A 15345-nucleotide genomic window follows, 5' to 3' on the forward strand; every position below is an offset into this window, starting at 1 on the left:
TATTAGTACATTTCTTTTATAATTATGGGTCAGAGGCAAAAGCCAATATTAAACTTGCTGACCTTATTATGCGGTTATTTTGGGGTCCAAGCCTTACTAAAGTTCAAATTCCATCTGAAAGAACTATCAATTCATATTTATTATCAGCAGATAGATTATCAGACACAGAGATGAAGGTTCCTGATCATTACGTAGCATCAGTATATTGTGAACTTAAATCTAGAGATTATAATTTTTCTTGGCAACAAGCTTCTGTTATAGCATTTCACATGCAGAATAATGAATCAAAAAATTCGGCTAGTGATGTGAACAAAGTGAGTTAGTATTTTTTGGTGAATTAATTAGTTTGAAGCATGAGGTGTTGTGTTCCTCCTCTTTTTGTTATATATTTAGCACATTTCTTATCCCTATATAAATATTATTTTGCGTATGACACTGACGATCACATCTGTGAACAAAATATTATAGCTTAAAAGTCACTCTATCAGATTATTCGGTAGATCTATTTAATTAAACAAATTTTATTTTTTACTTCATATAATCTTATTAATTGCTGTTGCATATCTGAAATTTTTATATACTTGGCTATTTCTTTATCTTTTGAATAACCAGTCCTGCCTCTTTGCTCTTTTTCCAAACTCTTCCTTCTTAAAAATTTTGGTTTTTTTTTGTATTACATTACATTTACTTATCCTGCTATATGAATTTGTATGTTCATATAATTTGAACAAATTTATATAAATTTGGCCGGTATTATATTACAAATTCGAATTATAATATCGTTAGCATTATAATAAATTTTAAATTTAACTCACGCTTACAAATTTGGCTATAATGCAATTATTGTAAATCAGTTTTTTAAAGATAAAGTCTGTATATTATCATACAACTTAGCACAATATAGAAATTATACAGGTACAGCAGAATTAGTATAATGATATTTTTACAACAATTTTGTATGAATGGTATAGGGTAATTATAATATTACTTAATTACACTGAATTAATAATAATAATACTAGCCAGTAAATTTTAAAATAAAGATTTGAAAGTTAAACTTAAATTTACTAAAAAATTGTAAATGAAAAATAAACTTTATTTAAATAATTAATATACAGTGCTTGTAGTTAATAATGCTTAATTCTTATTACTTTATTGTAAATACTGTAAAATACATAATATAAATATTTTCTGTATAATAGCTGGTGAATATAATTCAACAAATAAAGAATGAATAACAAATTGATTTTAAATTTTAACTATACATTCCACCAAATCAGAATATTCTTGAACAAAGCTTTCACTAACATTCTTAGACTTTTCTATTTCTTTAGAAACATTGCGACTTGTGTAATATTCTTGCGAATGAGATTGTATAATAGAGATATTTGCTTGTTCTTGTACTAAAGCTTCATTTGCTTTTACAAATTCTAACATATTATTTTTTAATTTTTTTAATTGATTATCAATATCAGGTACTCCATAGATATAATTTACATCCCTGTTTAATTCATAATATTTATTAACACATCTAATCCAATCAGATATAATATTTTCAAGAATTGCTATGGTTGGTCTATTGGAAGGACTTGGATCCCAACATTTTTTCATTAAATCTATATAACATTTTGGAGTATTTTCAATAATTTTAGGACGTTTCCCTTCACAAACACTCAAAATAAGGTGATGATCATGTGCTTTACCTTTAAATGGAGTAATACCTGATGTAAATTCCCACATCATCATTGAAAAACTATAAATATCACTTTCTGGAGTATAGGGTTTATTTCTTAATATTTCAGGTGCCATATAAGGTAAAACTCCATAAATTTTATCATCAGAATCTTGTAAATCACTTATAGGTTTACATAATCCTAAATCAATGATAAATAACTCATGATTATCTGACATTAAAATATTACCATCATGAAATCACCATGAGTTAAATTTGATTCATGAATTACTTTAAGTCCCAATACAATTTTTTTCAATAATTGTAATCTGTCTTGCCATTTAAATTTAATTATATCAGATAAACATTTTCTTAAACTTCCTTTTTTTGCATAACTCATCACTATTGCATAATTCAAATTATTTGGATTTTGGGTAAATCCAAAGAATTGAATAAATTTTGAAAATGATTTTTTCTGACAATTATAATGATACTTCCACTATATGAATAATAACAAAAGTATTAAATTTTTGCAAAAGAAATAAAATTTTTTATTAAATATAAATACCATACCTCATCAAAAAATTTACTATTCAAACTTGATGAATTCTTAAATATTTTAAGAATAACCTCATAATCTGTTTGTCTATTCCATTGTTGTTTATCAGAATCCCAATTAAAAATAGGTCCATCTGACCAGATAGCTTTATGAATTTCACTAAATCCTCCTTCATCATAATAACTAATACTTGACAAATTATTATAAGGTATCCATTCTAATATTTCATAACTATTTTTAGCATTCAGTTGTGCTTCTTGAATAAATTTATCAATAAATTCATTTTTACTAGTCCAATTTAAAAATTCTTGTTGAAATTGTTTAGAATTACATTGTGGGCACCACTGGTAATCAATATATGGTTGTTTGCATTTATTGCATTGATGGTGCCATGGGTACTCAATATGTGGCTTTTTGCATTTATTACATACCTTAACTTCATCTTTAGAACTTAATTTAGTACATTCTGCTACTTTTTGATGCCAATAAAATGCTTTTTCTAAATTTTTTTCCGTTCCTTCTCCATTTTCATAACATAAGGCTAAATTATTCATTGCTTCAACATGGTCTTTCTCTGCTGCTTTTTGATACCAATGAAAGGCTTTTTCTAAATTCTTTTCTGTTCCTACTCCATATCTATAACATCCGGATAAATTAAATATTGCTGCAACATGGTCTTTTTCTGCTGCTTTTTGATACCAATGAAAGGCTTTTTCTAAATTTTTTTTTGTTCCTTCTCCATTTTCATAACATTTGGCTAAATTATACATTGCTTCTTTATCACCATTTTCTACTAATTGTTCCAAAGAATTAATGCATTCTTTACACCATAATTTTTCAGTAAAGGGTATATTGCAATAAGAACAATTTTTGGTGTTTGTTGTATTAGTATCTTTATCTAATTCACTAAATTCAGTTGCCATATTGACCAAAAAAATTTTTTTTTAATAATTCCTAATAAATAAACTACTAAAAAGGGATATTTTAATAAAAGTAGAAGTTGCAATAAAAAAAATATTTTTTCGGGCTATATTTTTTACGATACACTGATTGGATGATGTGGGAACGAATCGTATGTTAAAAGGTGATTTTATTGTTATGATTAGTGGTTTGGGTGAAACTAGTTTGCCTAAGTGGTCTATAAAACGTTTCCAAATTTAGGTTTCTGGATAGCTAGTTTTGGTTTATATTTGGCGAAACTTTGGTGAAACGCTTAGATTTTCAAAGTCGAAACAATAATTATTAGTAAACACGTTGACCCAATCCAATGCAAAAATAGGTAACAAGAAATCGGCACTCAGGTACTATCCAAAAAAAGGTAAGATCTACACATTATTTTGGTTCATTTACCACATACCCTTCTCATATTTTTTTTTTTGTTTTACTTTTTAGGTTAACATGTGATTTGTATGTTTTTTTTTAGTTTAGCTTAGCGTAAAATTTAGTTAAACATAAATTTAGGTTAGTGGTTGATTTTTGTTAGCTAGTTTTTTTTAGATGGGAAATACGGTTTATTGTATTGATATAATTATCTCATGGTTACGATGTTATACAAATTGGTGATATTGCCTAAAAAGTAATTAGTCAAATATTGTATTGCATCACTATTTAAAAATCAGTGTAACATTTAAAATTAGGTTCGCCAAAAATTTTTTAGGTAAAAATTTTTTTCTTTAGCGATGCTGCATACGTCTTTCTAATTTGATCAAAAAATATTTCCTTACTAGTAGAAATTGCATTTATCGTTCCTACATTAGAGGTCTGCGTTAACCACTATTGGACTATTATTATATCATTTTGTTGTAAAAACAAAAAATCGGCCAACTTAATTTTGGCCAGTTTAATTTCGGCCAGAATTAAGACGATTTTGACCAGAATTACGAAATCCGGGTTTAACGAAAATCATGTGCCGGTCCGGACCCGGCCCGGGTTAATTTTGAAGAAATTTTGCTGGCCCAAACCCGGTTCCGGGTCCGGGCCGGGTTAGGTTTCCGGGTTCCGGGTCCCGTTGACCTACATTATTCAATTACAAGTGTAACAATCACAAATTTAATATATTTTTTTGTTTTTTTTTTGTTTATACAAATTATTTACCAGCATAATAATTATTGTAAATTCCATAATCCCGTTATTACTCACAAATAACATAAATAGTATTGAAAAAATAAATTTTTTTATAATATATAAACATCATATATAATTTATGGTATATAAAGGGTTGAATGTATAAGTATCTATTTTTTTAAAAAATAAAGAGAAATCAGTAATTAATTGAAATAACTCTTTGAATTTCTTAATTACGCATATCCGCCGATCTGCGGAATTAACAAAATTCGTCTAAATTAAGGAATTTGACAATAATTTAATAAAAATTAGGTAAATTAAGTTTTGCAAAAATGATCACACTTGTGCTACATGATCATATGACAGATATTAAGAAATTACTTCAACAAAAAGTAGCGTTAAAAAAAATTTTTTTCTTTCGTAAACTCCCTATTAAACTCCCCATCAACTCCCCATCAACTTTTCAAACAGTTTTTACATCAAGTAAGTTGAGAATTTTTGCAAGTATATTTGTAATTATTTTATATTAGATACAACTTGGAGCTGTTTTTTTATTTTTTTTTTTATAGTTTATAGAAAAAATTTATTTAGAAAGCAAAATTATTCAAAAAAAATCTTTTCAATAAATAAATAACTCTAAATATTAATAACAATGTTTTAGCGAATTTAGATTATGTATTGATTAGTTGTTTAATTAAAATCTATTTGATATTTATTATTAATTATTTTTCAGTTAATTTTTTTTCGTTAAATCATTAAATATTCTGAATTTTGTAAAGTTTTTCTTTTGTTTTTTTTAATAAACTAACTTTATAATATTTTTTTCCTTTTTTTTCTAGAAACTCCTTCTACTGGCTTCGGGTTAAAGAGGTAAATATTTTGGGAGAGGTCTTAAAAGTTTTTTTATATATTTTTTGACATTTTTTCTTACGTAGGAACGGGTTTTGATCGATTTTAATCGGTACTGCGCCACATAACTGATGATCGGCAAATTCCGCAAATCGGCGGATATGGCATTCATTTATATGTTTTTAATCAAAATTTCTCCTCATTTATATTATTTAAATTGTAAAACAATTATGAGAATCCTCTATATAGAATAGAATGTATATTATACAATGTTTTTTTTTTTTTGCTTTTCCAATTATTAAAAACCCAATTCAATTTTGATCACAATAATTTTTCTCTAGGTGTAATGTATTAGCAAATATTTGCCAATCTATAGAATCGTCCTAAATTAAGGATTTATAAAATTTATCAAATGTGATTTCTGTTTCACAATTCTAAATTCAAATTGTATTACATTATTATCTTGCATTGACCGATAAAAAAGATTTTTTTTTTTTTGATAAAACATCGAAAGTTAATCATGTAAACATTTTTTTTTTTCGTTTTCAAAAAAGTTTGTTAATGAAGTTAACCAAATTTGGTATGATTTATTTATTTATTTATTTTTATGTCATATTTAAAGGATTTTAAGTAATTACAAAATTTTTACTATTGTTGATTCTAAAGTTAAATGAATTTTATTATTCAAAAATCTGAGATGGTGGGAAATTTTGTGACCTTCTTAATTTCAAATTCTATATTAATATCATTTGATTAGTTTATAACCTATAAAAAAAAAATAAATAGATAACTTAATAGCTAATATCTGCCTTAGGAGATCCCAATAAAGCAAAACATTAGATATACTCGAATGAAGTTTTGTAAGATATCAAAATATCAATATTAGTTTAGTATTTACAATTATTAATGACTGTATATAGGATGGGCTTTCTCTAAAAAGAAATTCATTAATGCAGTTTCATCTTAAATAGTGAATGGTTTTAAATAAATTTGTTACAAAAATAACATGGCGCTTAGGGATTTCTAAAGCAACAATAGATGATTATGTATCTATAATCAAAAAGTTAAATAGAAAATTTGCGGTAATATGTCATGAAAGAACTATTAGAAATAATATACGATCTAGGCAAAAAATTGATCAGAGCCTTATCAAATATTAAAATATTTATAATCTTTGACGTCATGTTTTATACTCGATCATCGTACACTTACCAGAGTAATATAGGCTTAGGTGAAAAATCGTATAATAACATATTTGTATACGTATTTTAGACGGTTACGGTACATTTCGCCGAAACCCATTTCGCAGAAGCCATTTCACTGAAGGGATATTTCACTGAAGGGATATTTTCATATTTTACCGAAGGGACGTTTCGCCAAAATACCATTTCACCGAAACCACATTTCAAATTCCATTTCATTCAAGCCATTTATTGTTTTTATACTAAATACATGAAGAAATGTTTTCTAGAAAAACTTTTGAATTAGCTGATTTTTATTAAATTTATTTCGTTGTTATAATAATTAAAATGGTACCTAGATGGAAAGAAAGTTGTTTAATTAATATTATATACTAACTTTTCTAGATTAAATACGTAATCAGAGTAAAAAATTATTTTATTTCTTTGCCATCGAAACATACAATAAAACTAAAATGTAAAGAATTGATACATTAAAGTGTTTACTCCTTTCGGATGTACTCTCTTTTGCTTATTTCATTCTAATAGAATACAAAAAAAATTGTTATCACTAAAAGTTATTCCTTTTTATACCAAGCTTTTATCTCTGAAAAACAATTATTTTATAGAAAAAGTACATTTTCTTGTATTTTATTTTTCTTTGTCTCTCAATTTTTGCATTGATAGCTTAGAGGAGAATAGACTTTTTGGTTGACTTATGAAAGTTAAATATTTTGAGAATCTATAACAAAAAATAATTACTTATTAAACAACTAACCTTTTTGGAAATATCTTCAGATACTTTTTATAACATTAGATTCAGTATTATTTGCGCATGAAAGGCAGTTATTAATAACACTGTATGTCACGGCAGATAATATGTTGTTCTGTGAATGTTTTGGAGTCTCCTTGTCAGAATATTCCTCTTTATTATACAGATCATGTATTGACACAATATCTAAGCCACTAAAGTCTTATCCTAGGGTCTGATCCTTTTATCTGGGACTGGACTAGACCGGTCTTTGGACTGTTAAAACTTAAAAGCCTAATTTATTTTTGATCATTAATCATTAATACAGGTTGTAGCTAAAACTTAAATAATAAACAATAGCAATGAAATGATAATAAGATAAAATATCATTTTTTTTTGTACTTCAATTATTTAACATAAGCAGATACAATGATTTCTGTTGTATACTGTAAATGTAATGATACCTATCTAAAACTCTAAAATCTATTATTTTTATTGCCTATTTTCATTACCCGTCCCAGCCATAAACCCATAAATCACTAAGAGAAGACCTAATGAAGAAAAAACCTAGACAAAGAGAAGAAATACCTAAAAAAAAGATGAAAAAAAAGAAGATAAAGAAAGCCTTAAAAAAATCCTTATACATCCAGGTAAGAGTTTAATTGAGTAAAAATAGTTATCTCAATTTTAGTCAGAGTTAAATTTTCCGGCTAGAATTGAGTAAAAGTTTGTTAACTTTAGCTAAATGTTTATTACTCGCCTCGTAAATAATGAGTAAACGGTTTCAACCTAAAATATCAAGACTTATGTGTTAATTTACTTATTAATTTATAAATAATTTCTATTTTTCCACACATGAAAAAAAAAGAAAAATATTTTATGAATTTCTGATTTAAAAAAAATTTTTGTTTCGTAAATCTGGAAAAACTTGGCGTAAAAATTCCCACGACTGTTAGAATACAATAGTATGTTTCATTAGTATCGCTCTTACGTTTACTAATATTTTAAAAAGGAATGACGGATTATTTTTGGCCTACTTGCTGTTTAAGGTAAATAATAGATTAACATAAATTTATTACGAAATAATGCAGTATGATAAATAATTAATTACCAAATCCTTTTGTCTTGTTAAGAAATACGTTTTTGATACTTATAGAAAATATCCATATACTGTACGAAGACAGTATGTAATAATTCCAGCATTATTAACGTGATAGCTAGACCTCTAAAATGTGCTATTTCTGTTTTTGGTTTTAACACGGTACAACGTTTCACGTCATTGCTAACAGTTTAAATAATTTTGAAAAATTCTTTTAATTATTTGCCGAATGAAAGAAGATAAATTGAACTCACCTTCATTACTAAATAGAATATTGTAAATTGTTAAAAATGCAACCAATGATTAAATAATTTTTACCTACAAACAACCTTATAATATTATTATCAGCCAATTTCTTTTTTCTATAATATAATTACTTCAATAATAGGATATACTTCAATAATTTTATGCAAGTGATGAGTATAATTTTCTAATAGCCTAAAGTCCCAGTAAATGATTTTTTTGCATTAAAAAGTGAATAAAAAACGATGTTTAAAATAAGGATTTACGAAAAAGGCAATAAATTTTGCCTGAAAAATATTTTACTATATTATAATATCGAAATATTATGCAAATAAAAGTTTATAATCAAAAATTGAATTTTTGATTTCGCCTTTTCATTCAAAACTTCAAAATTTGACTCATCAAACATCAATTGCCAATAAAAAAAAAATTATCCTAAGTAATAACTAAAATAAATATTATTAAAAAAGAAAGAAAGAAAGAAAATTAATCCATTATTAAATATTTAATATTTTTTTATTACCATCGATATTTATTGATAACATAGACAATCATCATCACAAATATGGCAATTGAAATTTTATTTTATTATTTTATTATGAATTTAAAGGTGTTTTCATTTTTGAATTCTATAATGATTTGATAAAATAAGTTTTTTTCCAAAAATATCTTTAAAATTAAATTTGCAGTAAATAATTTCTAGTCTACAAAAGCTTAACGTCATTTGTACCTTTATAGTTTTTACATCATATATGTACAATAAAAAAAAATAATAAAAGATCCAAGTTGTCGGTAATGACGGATTGTTTTGTCTATATTGTATGATCAGATGATCATTGTTTTTTTACAATGCAAACACATGACAGTAGACAATATTAAAATTTTGGTGGTCGCACAACTTATTTGTTTAACCTTCTATGTAAACTATTTTTTTTGCACTTGAAAATATTTCTTTTTTTTTTACAAAAATGTCCAATATTCGGGAAGAATTAATACGAGCAGCGCTTAGTAGAGCAGAATCATCAATTGATTATAATATTCACGTTGGCTTTCATAAACAATACGAATTTTGTGAACAATTCGTTCTTGCTGATAATTCTCTTACAGAAGAAGAAAAAACTGAAGCAATAAGATTGATTAAAAGAGATCTTGACCGAGATAAAATTATTAATAATGATGGAACAAGAAGAGTTTGTGAAAATTGTAACCAAAAATGTTTAGCTACATTATATTGTGAATATTGTGTTCGAAATTATTTAAAATCTAATTTTTCAAATTGGACTTCTGGAAATAATGTTATTGATAATTTAATAAAAAATTGTCAAATGGAAACACTTGCACCAAATGTTATTATTGAATGGATCCCATTTAATAATTTAGAAAATATTAAATATCTGACAAAAGGTGGATTCTCAGAGATTTATACAGCAGATTGGATTGATGGATACTATATTGAATGGGATTCTAAAGAGCAACAATTAATAAGATCTGGAACTCTTGCTGTAATACTTAAAGAATTAAAAAATGTTGAAAATGCAAGTCAAAGTTGGTTTGAAGAGGTTTGTAAGTTAAAAATATTTAAAGAACTTAAATTTAAAATTTAATCGTTAATAATAATATTTATTATTTTTTAAAGGCTAAATCACATTTAACTTTAGGCAACAAAGAATCAGCTATCGTTCAATGTTTTGGTTTAACACAAAATCCATCAAATAGAAATTATTCACTTGTAATGATGGTGCTTGATATGAATTTAAGAGAATATTTACAACAAAATTATAATCAACTTACATGGAAAGAAAGAATTAGAATTACTTTTGAAATAATTGATAAACTTTATTGGATTCATGAAAAGAATTCAATTCATAGAGATTTGCATTCTGGAAATATATTATATTCACAGTTTAATGATTCTTGGTTTATTAGTGATCTTGGATTTTGTGGTCCTGCAGACAAACCATCAACAAGTATATATGGAAATCTTCCTTACATAGCTCCTGAAGTTATTAATGGAAAAGGGTATACTTATAAATCTGATATTTATAGTATTGCAATGCTTATGTGGGAAATTTCATTTGGGCAACCTCCATTTATGAATTATGAACATGATAGTATTCTTGCAATTAATATCATTGATGGTATAAGACCAAAAATTATATCAGAAATTCCTTCCGAATATAAAAGTCTAATGGAACAATGTTGGGATGCTAATCCATTAAAAAGGCCTGATATTAATACACTTTATAATAAGATGAATGAAATTATGTCATATTATCGAAATAATCCAAATGAATTACCTCAATTAATAGCGAAAATAGATAAAGAAAAAATTAATAATATGAGTAGTAAATTATTTACAAGTAAGATTCACAATTTTGAAAATCTACCTGAACCTAAAAATGCGACAGAAGGTATGCTTTTTTAATGTTTATTAACTGTTTAATTTTTTTTCTTTAATATTATAATTAATGATACCCTTTTTTAATTAAATAATAATAGAAGAACAAAATGGTAATGTAAAGTTAATAATAATGTTTTAGTATAAATCCTTTAATTAATGAATAGATTGAAATAATCTTTTTTTTTAAAAAAAATAGCATTTTATATCACTAGATCATATGATTTTAGTATTTCTGGTAATAGTAAGTATTTATTAAAATAATATTGAATTTTATATATTTTGTATAAATATAAATATCTTTTCATTATAGCTAGTAATCATAGTAAATCAAGTAATCAGTATAAATCAATTAATTTTAAAGGTAATTTATTCTTAAATTAGAGTTTATAATAAACAAATACTAATAATTTATATCTTAATTATAGATGATGATAGTAAAGAGTCATCCAGATTATTTAAAAAATTGAAAATGGAGAATGGTAAAGCCTTAAATATTTCATTCTAATTTTCATTGAATATAAGATTGAATTTTTTATTAAATTTGATTTATTTAATAATAGCAGACATTCAAAATGACTATAAGAGAGAAATAATGCAGCAACGATCAAATATTAGTATTGATGGTAAGTAAAATAAATTATTTATAATAATGATCAGTTATTATTTTTCTAATTTATCTTATTTTTATAGATGAAGTACAAAATAATCCAAATCTTCATTCAGAAGAAAAAGATAAACAAGAAACTCCCGATGGTTTGTTTATAATTTAATATTTTAATAATATTAAAATGATATAATATATTTACTTATTTACTAATATATTTATTCTCTTTAGATGGATTTTAAATTAATTTACTTGAAAGAAAACTCATTTTACTATTTATTATTTTATTTTGAAATTATTTAAACACTAAGATTAGAGTAGTAAAAAGATTCTTAGTTTGTAATTTAAATAATTCAATTCTTTATTTTTTATAGGACTTTTCAATTATTAAATAAAAATAATTATAAATTTATTATAAAATATTATGTGTAAGCAAAGTAATTTTGTAATAACGCATTAGATTACGTCCAGTTCTCATCCTATAATCAATATCCAGTTTCAATCAAATATATCCATTTTTGAGAATATTATTTGAATTTCAAAGTTGACGAAATGAAATTTATTTATAAATTAGTTTGGATCATGTAACGTGTAACATTCTCCGTACGGATAGAATTATGGTAATAATTTGATGGAGATTTGTGTTTAAATTTATTAAATGTATCATAATTTTATTATTTGTGTAGTTAACCTATTTTGTCTAAGTTCATCGATCCTCATGTGAAGCAACGGGCTTGTTGCTGGTTCTAATATTTAAATAATTAAATTTTTAAAATTTTTCCAATTATATTACAAAATTTGGTATGAATTCTTTCTTCTGAATCAGTTCATTTAAAAATTTATGATCAACTTGTGTGACTTTTAAAAATATTCTCAAATATTTTATTAAAAAGTTATTCGTCGGTTAATATAAATCGAGATGATGAAGATATATCTTGACTTCAAATTACATAATTTCGATATTATTTCTCAATAGCAGTAAGCCTGAATTACCCAAATTATACAAGGAGATTTACGTGTTATTTTTAGATCCCTTATTACCTTTTTATGAACTAGTAACAACAAACGTTACTAAAATTGATAAATAGAATCTTTTTTGAATGAAAGCTACTCCTTTTTCTTCTTTCTTTCCTTTTGATAGCCCTTTTGCCAACATGACATGCTCAAATTATTTTCAGGAGATTTACCTGAATTAACAAATGAAATTATACTATATTTTAAAAATAATTTTTCAACGTTGTATTCATGTATTTAGTTAATAAATTTTGGCGTCGTTTGGTGATTCTATTATTATGGGAAGATCCCTACACAAAATTATCGTTGTATTGAAATTTATTTACACTTTTTATATGAAGATAGTAAAACAAAATTTAGTGAATATGGAATTAATAATAATTTAGTAACTACAAATACATTATTCAATTACCCAAGTTTATTTAATGTTTAAATATACAAAATATTTGTTATTCAATTAAAAAGTGGGCTAAAATTTCAGTGATGAAATATAATCGTAAGAAGCTAGAAAATTTAGTTTATAAATCATTGTTCGAAGTGTTCATCGAAAATGAAGGAAATTTACGTTCTTTTTAAGTTGTAATTGACATTAATAGTGATTGTAGAGATTTTAATGAAAATATGGAATTAATTTTACAAAATCTAAATTTTATTTATAATATCAAAAAAATAAAACTCAATTTTCCTCATTCATTTCCAAATGTCATGAATACTATACCATTTTACAATTTTTATATTCTAATTGTAAATCAATTTCATCAATTGTTTTAAATTTATCTTTATTGTATAAATTCAAGAATTTTTCATTGTTTGAAAAATGTATATCACAAATAATTATTTCACAACACAATCTCAAAATAATTACATTTGAAGATATTTTATATCATCTATATTTTTCATTGTTAAAAAAATTCTAATTGTTTAAATACTTTTGAATACAATTATATTTTATTATATATTGATTTTAATGATATAATTAATATTTTACAAGAGGTTTTTGATCAATTGAATGTTTTAGAATCTGTTCATATCATTTATTGTGATTCTTTAGATTCTAAATTTGTTCAACAAATTATTAAGGTTGTAAACCTTTTAAATTGAAATCTTTGTTTATGGATGAAATATTACATGTTGAGTCATTACAATTACTATTACAAAAAATTGGTGATTATCTAGAATTGAATTCATATATTATCATTTTTATAATAAACAAATGCATCAATTCTTTATCTAATATTAGCTTATCAATTAACAAATTTTGTTCTTCTGTTAATCCCTCATAGTCAAAATCTTTTATTTGCTCAATTACATCATCACTGAGCTTAAATTCTTCCATATTAGATTACTGGTCAATTTATGCAGAAGATGATTAGTTTTTTTTTAAAAAAAAATTTACGCCTATATGTTGTACTGCAGTGATCGACAAAGTTTAAATCATTAAATCAGCTGATGATCACAAAATAAAATATTGTTACACGAAAAAGCAACTACAAAGTGATAATTGTATTTTATAATCTAGAAATTATTATCTTTTAATGCACTCTGTTATTGATAATGATATTCTTTTACGATTGAATTACTGTGATTCAACTTAGAAGTTATTTGATCATTAAATAAATGAAAGTATAATTTAATTATTTAATCTTTAGAGTAATTAAGAAATTTCAACTGTTGGTAAAAAAAATTGTAATGAAATCAGAAAATTAAAATTTTATTTTAACAACTTTTTATATAACATGAACTTTTATTGATAATTGATTTGTTTTTTTTTGTTTCCAAAAAAAAAAAATAGAGTATTTAAACTTTTTTTTGAGTTTTTGGCTAATGACGTAAAATGTTTCTAAAATATAGTAACTCAATAAATTTTGTACTCAAAATATTGTGAATAAACAAAAATAAATTTATTTCTAGTAAAATAAAATTTTAAAATATCATAATTTACTTAAATAAATAAATAATATCGATATTATTAAAATTTACCGTATTCCAAAAGTAATAAAACATAAATTAAATAATTTCTTGCAGTTATGATGTAGCGGTGTGTTCAAACTATAGAATTCTAAGGAGGGATACAACAAAGAATACTAAAGGATTAAATAAATTGAAAGTTGAACGAAGTTGTAGTTGTGGCGCAGCTTATTGATTGCAATAAGCAACGTTCGTGTATTAAGATTTTCACGACTTCTCAATAATAGATGGCTATTGGATTTACTAAGATTAAACTTTTTTATATATGAGTAATTAACGTAAAATCTATTGAAATCTACATTTTTATAAAACGACAAACGTTTTAACTACTATTATATGAATAATTAATGAAATATAAAAATAAAATAATAAAGATATTTTAGAAATAAAAAATGGTTCTTTAAAAACTTACTTACGTATCATGGATATAAGAACCCTTTGTTCCATTAAAGAAGAATTTTGACCGGCATTATATATATATATATTCTATTAAAGAGAAGTTTTGATCGGTACTATATATATGTAAAGTTCATTTAGAATCTTATACGATTAATACGATTTGATTACAATTTCTTGGATCGCCACTGAAAGAACCCAAGAATAAGGGTGTCTCTTTTCACCGTTTAAAATTCTTTCAGGGTCAAATTTATTTGGATTTTTCCAAATTTAGGATCATTATGAACGTGTCAAATATTGACACTTATAAGATTTTGGAGAAATAATATATGGACCAACTTGAACGTAATCGTTTGGAATTGTTAAACGAATAGATGAAATATTTTTAAAATTAAACCCACAGGATATTTAGCGAGGTGATAGATAGCGACGCTGATATTTAAATAAATATGTATGAATATGTTATCCTTTTAAATTTAGGACATTAATAACTTACGCCAAATTTATAAGCGAAAGCTACTTAAATAGTTTACATTGTCATATCATAA

General features: G+C 24.5%; 4 protein-coding genes across 4 annotated transcripts; 2 read left to right on the top strand and 2 right to left on the bottom strand.

Annotated features, from left to right (window-relative positions):
* Positions 1-68: 68 nt before the first annotated feature.
* Positions 69-323, top strand: OCT59_016004 (uncharacterized protein; the record flags this gene model as incomplete). Its single annotated transcript, XM_066132193.1, has 1 exon — positions 69-323. One exon carries the CDS (start codon positions 69-71, stop codon positions 321-323), a length of 255 nt encoding a protein of 84 aa, XP_066003205.1.
* Positions 324-1247: 924 nt separating this feature from the next.
* Positions 1248-1610, bottom strand: OCT59_016005 (uncharacterized protein; the record flags this gene model as incomplete). Its single annotated transcript, XM_066132194.1, has 1 exon — positions 1248-1610. One exon carries the CDS (start codon positions 1608-1610, stop codon positions 1248-1250), a length of 363 nt encoding a protein of 120 aa, XP_066003206.1.
* Positions 1611-2515: 905 nt separating this feature from the next.
* On the bottom strand, positions 2516-3153 carry OCT59_016006 (uncharacterized protein; the record flags this gene model as incomplete). Its single annotated transcript, XM_066132195.1, has 2 exons — positions 2516-2518; positions 2662-3153. The coding sequence occupies 2 exons, from the start codon at positions 3151-3153 to the stop codon at positions 2516-2518; spliced, it is 495 nt and encodes a 164-aa protein (XP_066003207.1).
* A 7769-nt stretch (positions 3154-10922) lies between these two features.
* Positions 10923-11661, top strand: OCT59_016007 (uncharacterized protein; the record flags this gene model as incomplete). The annotated part of the gene is made up of 7 exons (XM_066132196.1): positions 10923-10930; positions 11028-11056; positions 11126-11176; positions 11241-11294; positions 11376-11438; positions 11506-11568; positions 11651-11661. 7 exons carry the CDS (start codon positions 10923-10925, stop codon positions 11659-11661), a joined length of 279 nt encoding a protein of 92 aa, XP_066003208.1.
* Positions 11662-15345: the final 3684 nt, after the last annotated feature.

The sequence above is a fragment of the Rhizophagus irregularis genome, chromosome 24 (assembly GCF_026210795.1).
Source record: "Rhizophagus irregularis chromosome 24, complete sequence".
NCBI lineage: Eukaryota > Fungi > Glomeromycota > Glomeromycetes > Glomerales > Glomeraceae > Rhizophagus > Rhizophagus irregularis.